Genomic DNA, 14,729 nt, shown 5'->3' on the forward strand with positions numbered 1-14,729 from the left:
ATAAGCACAGGCGGATTCTAGGTATGATCGGTCTTGATATATTATATCTTCCCTCATAATTCCTCACTTGGTGGCATAACTACGTTTTATTTTAATCTTTGAATGCTCTCATTCTTTATATATTTCCACTATGGACAACCAACAGCCCCCAACTTCGGCATCAGAAAAGCTGACAGATGGTTCTTTCGAAACCAGTGAGAACAACAAGGAAAATTTCTCTCATTTCGATAAAGCACCGGATGGAGGTCTTCGAGCATGGCTTACAACGGCCGGAACTGCTTGCACTTTCTTCGCAGCCCTAGGTTTTGCAAACTCATTCGGTGTTTTCGAGGAATACTATCTTTCTCACCAACTGAAAGATGAACCAGCGGATAAGATTGCATGGATTGGATCATTATCAGCTTTCCTTCAGTTCGCAACAGGCGCCGTTGGGGGCCCATTATTTGATCGGTATGGAGCCTGGGTATGTTCCCCCACGATCTATCTTACCTCAAATACTAGCTAACAAGAAACCAAGGTTATTCGACCTGCGGCGATACTATATGTATTTTCCTTGATGATGACAAGCTTATGCGAGAAGTATTGGCAGTTCATGCTTGCACAAGGCGTTCTACTAGGCGTCTCTATGGGTCTCTTGCAATTTCCATCAATGGCAGCAGTGATGCAGTATTTTGACAAAAATATTGCGGCAGCTTTGGGGATAGCGGTCGCTGGATCATCTATTGGTGGTGTGGTTATTCCAATCGCTCTATCGAAGATGTTGAATAGCACATCGCTAGGATTTGGCTGGTCCGTCCGAATTATTGCATTCGTTGTGACCCCACTTCTAGCCTTTTCATGCCTCACAGTCAATGCCCGATTACCACCCCGAAAAACGTCATTCTACATTCCTTCTGCTTTCACGAAAGTTGATTTTTGCCTCCTTGTGTCAGCCATGTTCTTCATGTTCTTTGGGCTTTTCACGCCTCTGTTCTATATTCCGACATATGCAGTTTCTCGGGGTATGGATGCCACTCTCGCCTCATATCTACTTGCGATTCTCAACGCTGCTTCGACATTTGGTCGTGTGATTCCAGGTGTCCTAGCAGACAAATTCGGTCGATTGAATGTTTTGGCATTAGGTGGAACGATCACTGGCATCATCATATTTTGTATGAACAAAGCAGAGTCCAACCCAGCCTTGATAGTGTATTCGATTGCCTTTGGATTCTGGTCTGGGACAATCATTTCTGGGGCATCTGCTGCACTTTCCATCTTAATTCCAGATCCCAGAGTAGGCGGCACCTATCTGGGAATGGCATTGGGTGTTTCTTCAATGGCTGCTCTGATTGGACCCCCAGTTAATGGGGCACTTGTTAACAAGTACCATGGATTTTCTGAGGTTTCAATACTGAGCGGCACAACATGTGTGCTGGGTGCGCTTCTTGCCTTTGTTATAAAGTCTCAAACCCCTCAAGGCGTTTTGGGACGGGTGTGAGGGTGTCAAAGTGGAAAGAAGATAGGCGGATTTATGGCCGTTGATGTATGCACGTGAAAATCCTTGTGTTCATATGTACTATACTTATATACTTAGTGGGCAGGTATGATGGCGTGTAGTATCAAAATAATCAAACCACTCCATTCTACCATGGATGTCCTATCCCTTCGAACATAGTCTAGATCTGAATCCTCCTGATGTCCTAGATTGTACATAGCCACATAGCCGAAGCGTAGCAGCCCGACCACAATTCCGTCAATGCTAAGGAAGACAAAGAAGTATCACACTATCTCATTTCAATGCTTGTCATTACAAAGCGTCCGCACGAATGAATCTCCCAGTTAAAGGTTCAGTTATTGGTCACGATGCCAGTTGTCTGTTTACCCTCGTCGCCCGAGGAGGTCTCAGGTAGCAACGGCTGAGATTCAACATCTTCAGTGTACAAACACCGAAAGGTATCTGTCGAGACAGAGGATCTTTCCTGTTCCGCTGCCCTCGCGATAATATCCTCACCGTGGGTCATAGGAGCATCCACAGATCGGTCACAGGTTGCGCAAAGAGTGTAGTTAACACAGCCGGCATTGAGCATAGGCTTGATGAATCGGTGTAAGTACCCTAGAGCAAAGCAGCGCAAATATAACGGACTAGCGGGGTTAGTGTATTTGAAGGAGCAGGTTACATTGAATTGCGGAAACGACTTACCTGAGGATGATACATGAGAGGTTGGAGTAGACCTGCGGAATACCGACAGCAAGCCGATAGTCCCAGGGAGAAGCCCAGCTGCTAATGTCGTGAGAAGCAAGGATGGCTATTCCGGCAATGTATACCCCGATAAGGAATAACGCCATTGACCCATCAATAGCTATTTCGATGAGCGAATAAGATTGACTTCCGGATTTGCGATACATGAAGAGCATGAATACGGGTATAGTGCCAGAAATTGTGATCTTCGAATTGTTAGATGGTCTTCTATTATAGTAGGAGACGAAGACTCACTGCAGTAAACTGGACCCATGCGTGAGGGCTATGATGAGTCGTAAAGATGGTGGCGAGAGCGAACGGCCACGATATCACCGAGAGAAGGGCCTGTGCTTTGCGAGCTCTAGAGAACGGGTGTTTGTTGGAGGAACACATTCTTTGGCACATTTTGACTTGACTTTGATTTTTGTTTTCTTGGCTTTCCAAAAGAATAAGAAAAGGAGAGGTTTATGAAGATCTAGAAACCGAAGTCTTTTATTTATTAAGCATCTGGTTTGACGGCCCCCGGTCCCGCCAAGCATAAAATGGAGGGGAAACAACACTGCTGCCTTATTTAATTAATCTGCCTACAGATATTTAGTCCACAATGTATATAATTGAAAATACTCACCGACTTTTAATAGGCTGGTTTCAATTCACGAGGCTTGTTTGGGTTATCTTTGGGTTACCCTTGGAGACAATGTTGAGACCAAGAACAACATGATAGATCAGCAACGAAGAAAACTGTCAACAATTATCATCCTGTATTTCTAATTCGTTTAAAAGATCGTTCAGCCCCCTTCAGAAAATGGATCTTGATCATTTTTTTTTTGGCAGAAATTCTAGGAGAACACTCCAAGCTCTCAGGACAACTCACCATGTTTCTTCGAAACTCTCAACATCATTCATAGGACCAAGTAGGCGCGCAGTGAGAACCTCCAGCTCCCAAAAATGATGACCCGCATGTTTGAATTCTGCCATGATCCTTTCTCCCCTGCTCAGCTACGGAAACTAGTACAAGAGATCGAGCGATTTATCTTCATATTAGCAGATATCGAGGATATATCGTAAAATGCGAATTCCGCTCTGGGAAACAGCAAAAATGCAATGAAAAGGTTCGTGTATATACGTATCATGATTGCAGCGCCATGGCTCACGCAATTCTAAGTATTTTATGTCTTTGACGGAGGCATTTCTCATATACTATAGGATTTAGACATGTCAATACTTGAATACATGTTCCAATACAGCATCCTGGTTATTAGGGAACAAGGTGTACTGACTATCCTTGACTGCATGTAGATCCCCTTTGTATCATGATATTGTATATGAGCCAGGGGCAAGAAGTCAGCGCCCCAGGCGGGGTAATTCCAGATTCCTCTTTCTTTGTTCCCGTGGAGCGCACAAAGGTAGAACGTAGACCCAAGAATCTAAAACTCTATGTTTCTTCTCGTTGCAGTCTCAGCGTAGTCAGGTAAGAATCTAGGTGCATCAGATATTTATCTTTCCACTCCCAGGAACAGCTTCAGATAACAAGACGGAGCTTATGAAAACTTCACTATACAGCAGTTTTATTCGAAATTTGGTGGGCAGTGTGATACTGATGACTCTGTGTTTAGAACATTCCATTGGACCAGCTGTTGGATTATACTACAATTTGTAGAGGAACGGATTTGAGTGGAATCAGAATAGGTATCCCCCGCAACACCTTCGAGCCGGATAGCAATTCTCCTGCCAGCCCTGAATTTGAGACTGACTTGCAGTCTTTACACTCGGCTGGTGCAGCGGTGGTTGACAATGCAGAATTCAAGAAACGAAGCTAACAAGTCAATGGGATTGCTCGATCATCGGAATGTCAACGGGATATAGCTCGGTATGTATAAACACTTGAAACAAACGCTAACAACATCCACTCCGCGGAAGATCTTATTGGGTTTACCACAACATAGCCGGAGGAGAAGTACCCGGAGAGAAATATCGGGAAGTTCTTGTGGAGCAAGTAGAAGGAATTAAGGTGGACGGGGATAAATACGCTGAAATTGTGGGGTGGGAGCGTTTATTAGGCGGGCCAGGTGGTATCATCGGAGCAATGGAGAAGTATAACGTCGATCTCTTCGCCGTTCTATCGGACTGGGGTATAGCAAATGACATTGCGGCAAAGGTGGAGTTTCCTGTAATGTCTGTGACACTGGGGTACTTACCGGAAGAGACTCCTGTCGAACATGCGCAGTCTTTGTCATTCAAGCGCCCAGACTGCCGTAAGAATGCCCCGTATCGTTCTCGTGTTTTGTGTTTCTCACTAACCCAGAAACTAGATATGCTTTGACTCTTCTGATGAAGGCGTTTTCTGATAGGGTTATGGTTAGTGGCCAGCGTTGGTTAAATATTACTACGTTCCTAACTAACTTGAATCTTGATTCCCGGTTCCACATTTATCCTAAGTAACCTCTTCACTCTTCAATTATACATGAAGGTCTTACATTGTTCAACTACGCCAAATAATCTGATAACTGCTACCCCTTGCGGAAGGGAAATGGTGTAATGACCTCACCAGCTTTGATCAAACCTCGGTACCAAGTTGGTCGTAACTTATGTAGCTCGGGCTTGAGCTTCATTCTTTTCCGAAGACGATAGCGACCTTGAGGGGGAAAGATAAATCGAGACTAATTTGAACTAGAGGCTAAGTAACTTTGATAAGACTTTTCTATCGAGCTAACAGAGTGCAGCTAGGACTGTTTTTAATGAAGAAACATATGGAGTTAATTGCCTGGTTTTAGCCATTCTAATTGGCCCTCAGCCAATCCGAACGGCAATGCACAGACATGAAATGCCAAGTTTAGATACAAACCCCAAAAATTAGAGACTGGAGATTGGTTTTTGAGTTGACGACCCGGTTTTGAGAGGAGAAAATGGCTTATTTATTCGCCTGTGTTTCCCCCAGAAGTTTCCTCACTTTTTTCCCCCAAATCTTTTCCCCTTTGCGTCGCAATGTCGTCAAGTCCTCTTGTGCCATCCGATCGCCCATCCGATCGCCCATCCGAGCCCCGATCTGTAACCCCTGTCAACACGGAGGCCCGAGCCAACGCGCCCGGTCCAATTGCGATCGATAATTTTAGCGACGTATGGAGACTCAAGTGGCTTATTCTGACCCGGTAATTAAATCTCTTTAGGAAAGCGCTGAATTCAGTGATGATTTATCGGATCTCACTTCCCTGTCGGAGAGCGTGCTCGACTTTGAATATGAAAATGGTCGGCGGTATTGCAGTGCCCGCTCAGTAAGTTATCTTACTCGACCCATTGGCAAAGAGTTTCATTTCAATGACCAACTAACCTATGTCTAGGGAAATTATATGTATGTTCACATTTTCTTTTACAAGCTCCTGGGTGGACTGACAAAGTTATAGGATGCCAAATGATGAAGAGGAGCAGGATCGAATGGACATCGTAAGACACCAACCCCGACCATTAGACTGTCAAATGTTTGCATACTAAAATCTTCCTTCAGACTCATCACATGTCAGCGAAGTGAGACATTCCTGAGGAATAGCTGTGGCTAACCCGAGCGGTGTAGATGGCTGATGCTACTGGGAGGCGAGCTCCACAAGGCCCCTGTCACATCACCACAGAACATTCTTGACCTAGGAACCGGGACAGGCATTTGGTCTTTGGACATTGCCGAGTATGTGACATTATTTATCCTCCGTCTTTTATAACTATCAAGACTGACCGCGCATCAAAGAAAATTCCCCAACGCCCGCGTGATTGGGAATGACATCAGTCCAATCCAGCCCAGTTGGGTGGCCCCAAATATCGAGTTTGTCGTGGAGGATTTCGAAAGCGAATGGCAGTATAAACAAAACCATTTTGACTTTATCCATGCACGATGTTTAGCAGGGTATGTCTATCCCCCTGGGACCGGTCCTTTATCCTAACGAGAGCGACACTCCTAACACTAAGCAGATGCGTGGCCGACTGGCCTAGGTTTATCAGTCGGATCTTCGACCACGTTAAACCCGGCGGCTATTTCGAATCGCATGAGAGTGCCGTATGGGCCCAGAGCGACGATGGCTCCCTTAAGGAAGAATCCGCACTCATGGAATGGCAGAAGGCCGTTAATTTCGCCGGCGAGAAGCTCGGCCGGGAGCTAAATATTTACCACAAGTTAAAAGACTGGATGATCGATGCCGGTTTTGAGGATGTCAGATTGTCGGTTTACCCCCTACCTTTCTCGCCATGGCCGCGCGATCGCCATCTAAAGACACTAGGGAAGTATCAAGCAGTGCAGTTACAACAGGCCATCGATTCATATTCACTGCGCCTATATACGCAGGTGCTGGGTTGGAGCCCGGATGTGGCGAAGATGCATAATGCTGTCGTTAAGCATGAGTTGCGGGATAAGAGGTTGCATGCCTATGTTCAAACGTATAGTCTAACTCATCAGTTTTGATGGCCTGGGTACTTGTACTAACTATTAGCAGGGTCGCCGTTTATGGGAGAAAGCCTCTTCACTCATAACAGTTTCTTTGCAAAATGCGTAATCAATGACTGATGAATGATGTAAATTCAATTGTTGCGAATAATCTCCATATATTGTGCCAGGGGCTTCCATTAAGTCAGAAGATTTGCGAGAAAGGAGAGGCTGAACGAGGGCAAAGAGAATTCACGAGATTGTTTAATACTTCGTGGGACCAAGTACAATTACCATCGCTAGTTATTGTATAAAACGAACATGTAAATCTTGGTAGGTTCTCTACATATCATTGCACCCCTCTGGCCAGCCGTGGAAACAACGCTTAATCTGCAAACTGACCTTTCCCCAATACTGCATTGAGTTGCATAGTCAAGAGATTATTCTTCGTAATCTCTTCCTTCCTGGCCATCAGTTCCTCAACATCCCACTCAACCGTGACCACCCTTCCATTTAAAAACTGACTCCTCACTGGGTCCGCCGTCAGCCAAACCAAGGTAGCCCCTGTTAGGGCTGGGTCGTTGAAGTTGAATCCAGCCGCTCGAAGGGTTTGGGGGATAATATCGGTATCGTTAAGACCGGGATTGACTGCAATGGCGAGCACCATGCCTGGATAGGAGGCGGCAAGCGTCGTGGTGTAGTGGATCAGGGCAGCTTTGCTGTTAGAGTATGCGGCTAGGAAAGGCCAAGTTCCCCAGGCGCTCGAGCTGGACATGTTGATAACCCTGGCAGGGTTAGCGGTCGTGGCCCACGAAACCGCGGCTTTCAGAAACTGTTGTGTCATGATATGGGTGCCTTTGACATTGACTTCCTAAGGTCGGACGTTTTGTATTAGCCCACGAGCTGTTCATCGTACCAAATGTGTACTGGGGCAATATTATCCATCCCTGCGACGTGGCAAGGTATTGTTGGTGAAGACATACAAAGTTTCTGAAAAAGATATCCGGATCCTGCTCATGGGTCTTGTCACTGTCGGTACTTTCCACACCAGCGTTATTGACCAGGATATCAACCCTATGATATCTGGCTTTGATCCCAAGCCAGGCCTTAGCAACTTGGTCACGCGATGAGACATCCACACTCAGAGAAAGGGTTTCAAGATCCGGGTTGATCATCTTCAGTTCCTCCTCAACGTTCACCAGTTTGGCTGGATTTGTAGCTATGAGTACGATGGCTTTGACGCCGGCTTCGACAAAGGCCGGTGCAATGCCTCGAGCCCCAATCCCGCGACTGGCGCCGGTGACAACCACCGTCTTCCCTTTGAGAGAGTTATCCGCTTTTCCTGGATGAATGGCAGGGTAAACATTGGTGTGAGCCTTTCTGGTAAACTGGCTTGAGGTGAGGATCCAGTCTTTTGGGAGAGATGCTAGATCGGCCATGGTAGAGACACGGGCTGTGGCGTTTTGGGAAAGAGGCAGTGGGTGATCAATGTGCTTGCAGGGTTCAGTATGAATCATCACGAAGGAAAGGGTTCTGAAGTGGTATTTATCCTTTCAGTTGCACAGTAGCTGGGGGTACCGCTGTGTTGATTGAGAAGTATAGTGAAGCGGACGTTCGGCCGAAATGCGGTCAAATCGGTCGATGCACGGAGACATCATTTTGGAGTACCGGAAGGGATCACATGTACGATGACCCGATATTCTGGATCTGTCGGTCAAAAGATACCGTATGAAAATCGGGTGATGCAGATCCTCTGTTGTCTGGGGCTAGACGTGAGGTGAATTGGTATCTCCATAGCTGCAGATGTTTGCTATTGATACCTTAGAGATTAGGTGTACATCCACGCTAGTAAGAATCCAGGCACGGTCAGATTACGACCGTACTGCCCCTCTCCCCCAAAATGAAACAACAACTTCAAAACCAAGATTAACCAACGCGCTGTGATCATGTCGGCTAAGTCGATAACACCTGTTGGAGAACATCGTCGCAAGAGAGTCCGCAAGGGCACAAGAAGTTGCTGGGAGTGTACGTACTCAACAACATGACGGGCAAAAATATTGACATTTTTCAGGCAGGAGGAGAAAGGTCAAGTGTACATATCAATCGGAAGATGATAATGTTTGTGTCAGCTGCCTAGATAAAGGGACCTCATGTCTCAGTCAAGAGTTTGTCGAGGATCAACCGCCACGCCACGCGGAAGATTCAGCGCTAAGCCACCGGATGGAAAGGGTTGAAATTTTACTAGAGAAATTCATGCAAAAGGTTCCTCAGGGCACAGAAGATAACCGCCTGGCCTATGACCCAGTCGGTGTTTTCAATCCCTTATCAACGCCAGCGACGATGAACCACCCACGGCGTTCGTTTGTATCGACAGTCAACAGTGCTCTAAGACAGCAGCCCGAGGTTAATACTTCCACCTCATCTAATGGATCTCCGATGGAAGGAATTGAGGGGCTACAGCAGCGACTCGCTGCAATGCTGCCTTGTCAAGAGGATGTCGATTTTCTCTCCGGCATGAGTCATGGGTGGTGGCTAATTCAGCGACATATGATGCCACACCTTTTGAAGCAACCTGAACATGACACAGAAAGTCTGTTTGATGTCTTGTCTGCCTCAAGAAGTCACCCCATAGTCATTTCAAGGCTGCTTCTATGTGTGGCCATCTGTATTCAACAGCTTCCACCAAAGGTCGATCTGCGACGGCTGCACACCACAGTGCCACTTCGAGAAATGATGGAGAATAATATCACCTTCATCACCACAATGGTCACTTCTGACGATGAAATGACCGGAAGTATGGAAGGTGTTGAATCCCTTGCACTCCAAGGAATTTATCAGACCAATGCAGGTAACCTCAGAAGGTCATGGCTCACCTTCCGTCGAGCAATAAGTGTGGCCCAGCTTATGGGCCTACACAGAGTGTCTACAAAGACATCCCAGGGAGTGCCAGATTTGGAAAAGGCAAAGCGCCACTATATATGGTACCAGATAATGCAAGCGGTATGCGAATAACTGTTAATTGTCTTCACTTAGACTGATATCTACTAGGAGCGCTATCTCTCTCTTGTCCTCGGGGTGCCATCTGCTACAACCTCGGCACCAACTCAAGTCCATAACCAGGCTCCTTTTCTCTCAACCGAAGCCGTCTATCACCAAAAACTCTGTCATATCTCCGGCCTCATCCTCACTCGTAATCAAGGTGACTCCACGCACGCCTTCTCTGCTACTCAGGAGATCGACGAAAAACTCGACTCGCTTGCAAAACAGATGCCGCATGACTGGTGGGAAATTCCTTCCGCACCAATGACCAGCCGCACAGAGGAGACAGCCGCTCAATTTGAGCGGATTATGTGCCAAATATGGCACTTTGAGCTCGCCACACTACTCCACTTGCCCTTCATGCTGCGCGCGGCCACTGACCGACGATACGAGTATTCCCGAATTTCCTGCTTGAGTGCAACCAGAGGTTTGATCAGGAGGTGGATGTCTATTCGTGAAGTTCCAGGCAAGACCTTGTTCAGCAATCTCATCGAATTCCAAGCATTCGCGGCAGCGACAACGATCCTTTTAGGTCTTTTGGGGTCTACACATACCACCACGGATCAGGTCACCTTGCAAGAACGATACGAAGACTTGCAGCTCGTAGAGACGGTAGTTCAGACCCTTGAACGACTACGGGAGCATGGCACTGCGGTGCACCTCGCCGATCAAAGTATCACTGTCATTCGCACCCTCCAGGGCGTCATTCAAAACGAAGACGACTCATTCAGCAGCCTGCGCCTCGAAATACCTCACTTCGGCACTATCAGAGTTACGCGCAGCGGCGCCGTGCAATCGCTCGAAGGCGACCGGATCATAGGCGCAAACCCACATCCAAGGGCAACATTGAACGGTGCGAACCCGTCCCTTAGAACTCATGGATTTGACTCGGTACATCCGGAAACTAGTACGGGATCTGCATGGTCTTTGAGGTCTGCCTCTGGAGACGAAGGTCATCGAAGCCCCAATATGGCTGGCGATGTTATTGGTGACAACGCTATGGGAGTGGGTCACACTGTTTTGCAATTTACAAGCTGTCACTTTCCAGCGCTTACAAGCCCATCCATGAATGATCTTGCAGATTGGTGTTTCCAAGAGAGCGATACTTTATGTTTTGACAGCCTGCTTGATACCGATGTGGAGGGCAGTCGGGATTTCTAATATGGAATCGAGGGCGTCGAACCAACTCTCTCGGTTTTGTGTACACAAAGTTAGGTAAGAAAATATGGCTCCTAGGTCGATGCCAAGAGAATTCTGATCACGCGCGCTATCGCGTGCTCATGCCACGAAAGGATGAAAATAGAAGCTGGGATAAGAAGTCAGGATGAAGTCACAATTAACATACTTTACTGATAATAGAATAAAAGCGAGCATTGACTATTGTGAGGGTAGACAGCATGAACAACAGTGAGAACAACATTGCAGAAAGTAGATGAATCGTAATCATTTGCCCTCATATCTCATCACTTATATTCCCCTCTTAGGGCCGCTGCGATCTTGCGGCGTCTGGAATTAAGCACGCTCATTCCTTTCAATGTCACTCCGCTTGTGCTTGCATCTGCTTCCACGAGACTGGAAATGACCTGCAGGTACCCTGACTGAACTAGATCACCGTGTTTCTTAGCATTCTCGACAGCGAAGTAAAGAGCTGTTCTCCTGAATGGGTCATCCATGTGATATTTGTCAACACGTGCGCCATTGAGCAACAGGAAGTCCACGTTTGGTAAGCATCCGTTTATTGCTGCTTCCGCTAAAGGAAATTGACGTGGGGTATCTTGTTCATAATTCGGGCTTCCACCGAAGCTTAGCGCGACCTGGAGAACCTCGGTGTTATCGTATCTAGTCCAGCTACCTAGAAAGACTGCAACATGGGCATGTGAAGGATCAATGGACAGCAAGCGCCTTAACCCAGTTGCCCAACCAACTGAACATGCCTCGTGGACTATACGACGAGTAACATGCGCTCTCATTTTAAAGCACCATTGAAGCTTTTCAGATGACTGTGACTTGATGGCTAATATCGCTGCGCGTTGACACAACGTTTCGAATCTGGAGGAACGGAGGTATGCCGGATTGAGAGATTCGAAGTGCTTGATACCTGGCATCCATAAAGACAGGATAGCTAATTCCGCTGCATAAGACGAAATATGGACACTTTCCGTTACGAGCAATTTCAGCATTTTCAGGGATTCGTTCCTGACCGCAAAATGAACCGGGTCAAAGTTTGCAGTCATATTCGTATCGGACACGGGTTCCTTGGATATGGGATACAAGCATCGTGTTGCACCATATTGGAGTAGGAGGCTCGTCATCTTCAAATCTCCTTTGACCACTGCCCTCTGAAGGGGTAGGCATTTTGGCTTACTCTGTTCTCCACTATATCCCCGTGGAGGTATAATAGGATTGCCATCTTTTAGGTTCGCCTCGGCGAGGGATGGTGCTCCATGTTTCAACAGAAGCTCAGCCAACTCGTAATCACTGGACTCAACTGCTTGTCGAAGAATTGTATGATGCTTATCAAATCGAATATTAGTCATTGCGCCGTTCTCAAAGAGAAATCCGGCAATCTGAAAATGACGGGATGATAGGAATACTCATCATGCAGCCATTCCTTATGCCCTTGGCGCCCGAATGGTTCGGCATATGATCGAATATCAAGCGTAAAATCTCAATATCACGGGTTAAAATGACTTTCTCGAGATCCACAGGTGATAAATCCGTTGTAGCAGACTCCGGCGAGTACTCGAGAATGGTTGCAACCAGATATTTGTGTTTGAAATGGACGGCACAACTGAGCGCCGTGACTGTGTCAATTTCCCACTCCTTGATTTTAACTTTCGTATCCAGTGAGGCTCCACGGCTCAGCATCAACTGCACCAAAATGTTGTTCCCAGTTACCGCAAGGACGAGGAGAATATTCTCTTCAAAGAATTCGCTATCGAACGACAGCTTGCTCACAAATTGTCGATATTGTCGTATCGACTTAATATGATGTAACAATGCTGCCTCCTTCAATGCAAACTCGATGCACGCCTCTAGGTTCTTCTCTTGGAGCAGTTCCTTGAACTGACTTCTCATTTCGATATGTCTTTGGGGACGAAGCAGAGCTCGGACTTCGTTTGCTTCACTTTCGTCGCCGTACTCCTCATGGATGCCAGCGAGAAGCAAAATACCGTCTCGATAACCGGGGGAATTGGTTCCAGCGGTATATTCAGACTGATGAATAACCTTTCGGCATAATGCCTTAGCCGACTCAGGGCGGCCTGCGTCAGACAGATCTTGAGACTTTTGAAGCTCGGCCTTTGACCATTCCAAATGAGACAATGACTGGATAGAAGTATCATCGGTGGCCTTGGAAGGCACATTGGTCAGGGAAACAGAATGACCAATGGTGGATCTCTCATCTGCTTCTGAGATCCCAGTGAGAGCCAGATTGGAAATTGGAGGTTCGAAATTGTCGCTATTTCGCATCCACCCTTGGACCTTCTCCGATGGGGCCTCGGTCATGGCGTCAAGAATGGAATATTGCTTGTTGTCGACTGTTATGCTAGCGGACGTATCAAGTGCTATAGCAGCGTCTAGACACTGCTGAACCGTGGCTGGTAGACTTTCACTATCTGAGTCATTCTGTCGGACAATTTTTGTGAGTTTCTTGATCTGTCTCTGCAGTTGGTCAATCCCCTTTAGCACATCATCGTGTTGGCTTTCCTGGTTGATTTGAACATGCAGCATTATGCAGATATGGATCATTTGGAGGCTCATGTTCATCGCGGTATGGAAAGAGATAACCCGACCGCGCAGGAGCACCAGCTCTGGTTTCTTGTCCTTGAGCTTCCAATGCGTGGCTGGGCGGCAGAGGATATTGCCTACTCGGCCATGGGTTTGTGTTTCCTCGAGGATGTTTTCAATTCGCTCGACCGTTTCGCCACAGTCCTGTATACTAAGACCACAAGGATCTAATGTCAGACTCTTGAATGAAAGGCCCACCACGGAGGTTGAACAATACCAATATCACTATCAAGGATAATTGTCACTCACCATGCTTCCAGGGAATCTAGCAACTTAATATCACTCCCAAGGGTGGTAGTAAGTGCCACAGCGTTGTCCTTAAGGGCGGCATCCACGTTTTGTAAGGCTTGGGACAGAGTTTTCAAGTCCTTTCCAAAAAGCAATACAGCCTGGTCGACGTCTTTGACTTCCTCTACATACTCGTATATTGTATTTGCTAGCTTGAAGCATGTAACACTGATGGACGCAGCGGCGGCTGCGATTGAAAGGGGATCCATAGGAATCTCGCGTGACAAATGAAGCAGAAGATAAACAAAAACAGTTCGTCTGGAGAAGCGAATCACGCCCAATTCGGGCCGATTGTTCAGCAGAAGATTAGGGTGGTTGTTGGTTGGATGTATTGGGCGTTGCCTATCAAAGCTTTTCTCGTTTAGCGCTTTACTTGAATCCAACAGTTATGAAGTCAATAGTCTTGAAGTCGATGTGAACGATGAAAACTGGATAGAAGTAGAAAAGGCATGGGATGTAAGGCTGACACTCTCTCGGAGCAATCAACAGTTCACCCTATTGCAATGGTCAAGCACCGCCCCCGAAAACCAAAGGCGTTCATTGGTCCCCGTGATAACCCATGTTTAAAAACCCCTCATTAGTTGCAGATGGGTGCATGTATCCTCCATGGCTGAATCCCATATTTGTTTACTTCCCCGTGGACGCACGCCCGACCATATTTCCCATTCAGCAGTATGCCGTTCAGTCATGCTAATTTCCTACAATTTATTGTCGTTTTTGTCTGTCCCTATACCAGCTCTCCAACAAAGAATCTTATTGGGCAAAATGCACAGGCATGTGAGTGATCCAAGAAGGCGCTAGCCACCGACTTCTTATTGGCTAATTAGGAATCCATGCCTCGCCATCATCGTGCATTTCGACTCCGCCTTGGGCTCAGCCTCAAGGTCCCGTTTTTGCTTTTTTAAAAGGCCAGGCGTAATGAAATCATTGCCCTATCACTTCGCATTCTTGTATAAGCTCTATCCTCCATTTTTTCCCAAAGGTGCTAAG

At 46.8% G+C, this 14,729-nt stretch overlaps 7 protein-coding genes across 7 annotated transcripts; 4 read left to right on the top strand and 3 right to left on the bottom strand.

Annotated features, from left to right (window-relative positions):
- Nucleotides 1-130: 130 nt before the first annotated feature.
- On the top strand, nt 131-1,477 carry N7487_010516 (MCT family MFS transporter; the record flags this gene model as incomplete). Its single annotated transcript, XM_056878246.1, has 2 exons — nt 131-463; nt 518-1,477. The coding sequence occupies 2 exons, from the start codon at nt 131-133 to the stop codon at nt 1,475-1,477; spliced, it is 1,293 nt and encodes a 430-aa protein (XP_056726826.1).
- Nucleotides 1,478-1,826: 349 nt separating this feature from the next.
- N7487_010517 (uncharacterized protein) lies at nt 1,827-2,611 on the bottom strand (the record flags this gene model as incomplete). The annotated part of the gene is made up of 3 exons (XM_056878247.1): nt 1,827-2,121; nt 2,180-2,424; nt 2,474-2,611. 3 exons carry the CDS (start codon nt 2,609-2,611, stop codon nt 1,827-1,829), a joined length of 678 nt encoding a protein of 225 aa, XP_056726827.1.
- Nucleotides 2,612-4,304: 1,693 nt separating this feature from the next.
- Nucleotides 4,305-4,541, top strand: N7487_010518 (glutamyl-tRNA amidotransferase subunit A; the record flags this gene model as incomplete). Its single annotated transcript, XM_056878248.1, has 2 exons — nt 4,305-4,473; nt 4,531-4,541. 2 exons carry the CDS (start codon nt 4,305-4,307, stop codon nt 4,539-4,541), a joined length of 180 nt encoding a protein of 59 aa, XP_056726828.1.
- A 662-nt stretch (nt 4,542-5,203) lies between these two features.
- N7487_010519 (class I SAM-dependent methyltransferase) lies at nt 5,204-6,662 on the top strand (the record flags this gene model as incomplete). The annotated part of the gene is made up of 8 exons (XM_056878249.1): nt 5,204-5,335; nt 5,386-5,490; nt 5,557-5,567; nt 5,620-5,659; nt 5,721-5,740; nt 5,787-5,894; nt 5,955-6,110; nt 6,176-6,662. 8 exons carry the CDS (start codon nt 5,204-5,206, stop codon nt 6,660-6,662), a joined length of 1,059 nt encoding a protein of 352 aa, XP_056726829.1.
- A 346-nt stretch (nt 6,663-7,008) lies between these two features.
- On the bottom strand, nt 7,009-8,062 carry N7487_010520 (SDR family NAD(P)-dependent oxidoreductase; the record flags this gene model as incomplete). The annotated part of the gene is made up of 2 exons (XM_056878250.1): nt 7,009-7,494; nt 7,607-8,062. The coding sequence occupies 2 exons, from the start codon at nt 8,060-8,062 to the stop codon at nt 7,009-7,011; spliced, it is 942 nt and encodes a 313-aa protein (XP_056726830.1).
- A 507-nt stretch (nt 8,063-8,569) lies between these two features.
- On the top strand, nt 8,570-10,823 carry N7487_010521 (uncharacterized protein; the record flags this gene model as incomplete). The annotated part of the gene is made up of 3 exons (XM_056878251.1): nt 8,570-8,648; nt 8,695-9,623; nt 9,672-10,823. 3 exons carry the CDS (start codon nt 8,570-8,572, stop codon nt 10,821-10,823), a joined length of 2,160 nt encoding a protein of 719 aa, XP_056726831.1.
- A 302-nt stretch (nt 10,824-11,125) lies between these two features.
- Nucleotides 11,126-13,948, bottom strand: N7487_010522 (uncharacterized protein; the record flags this gene model as incomplete). Its single annotated transcript, XM_056878252.1, has 3 exons — nt 11,126-12,150; nt 12,257-13,602; nt 13,701-13,948. The coding sequence occupies 3 exons, from the start codon at nt 13,946-13,948 to the stop codon at nt 11,126-11,128; spliced, it is 2,619 nt and encodes an 872-aa protein (XP_056726832.1).
- Between the last annotated feature and the right edge of the window lie 781 nt (nt 13,949-14,729).

This window comes from Penicillium crustosum, assembly GCF_028827405.1.
Source record: "Penicillium crustosum strain IBT 35664 chromosome Unknown utg000004l_segment0_segment0, whole genome shotgun sequence".
NCBI classification, from domain to species: Eukaryota; Fungi; Ascomycota; class Eurotiomycetes; order Eurotiales; family Aspergillaceae; genus Penicillium; species Penicillium crustosum.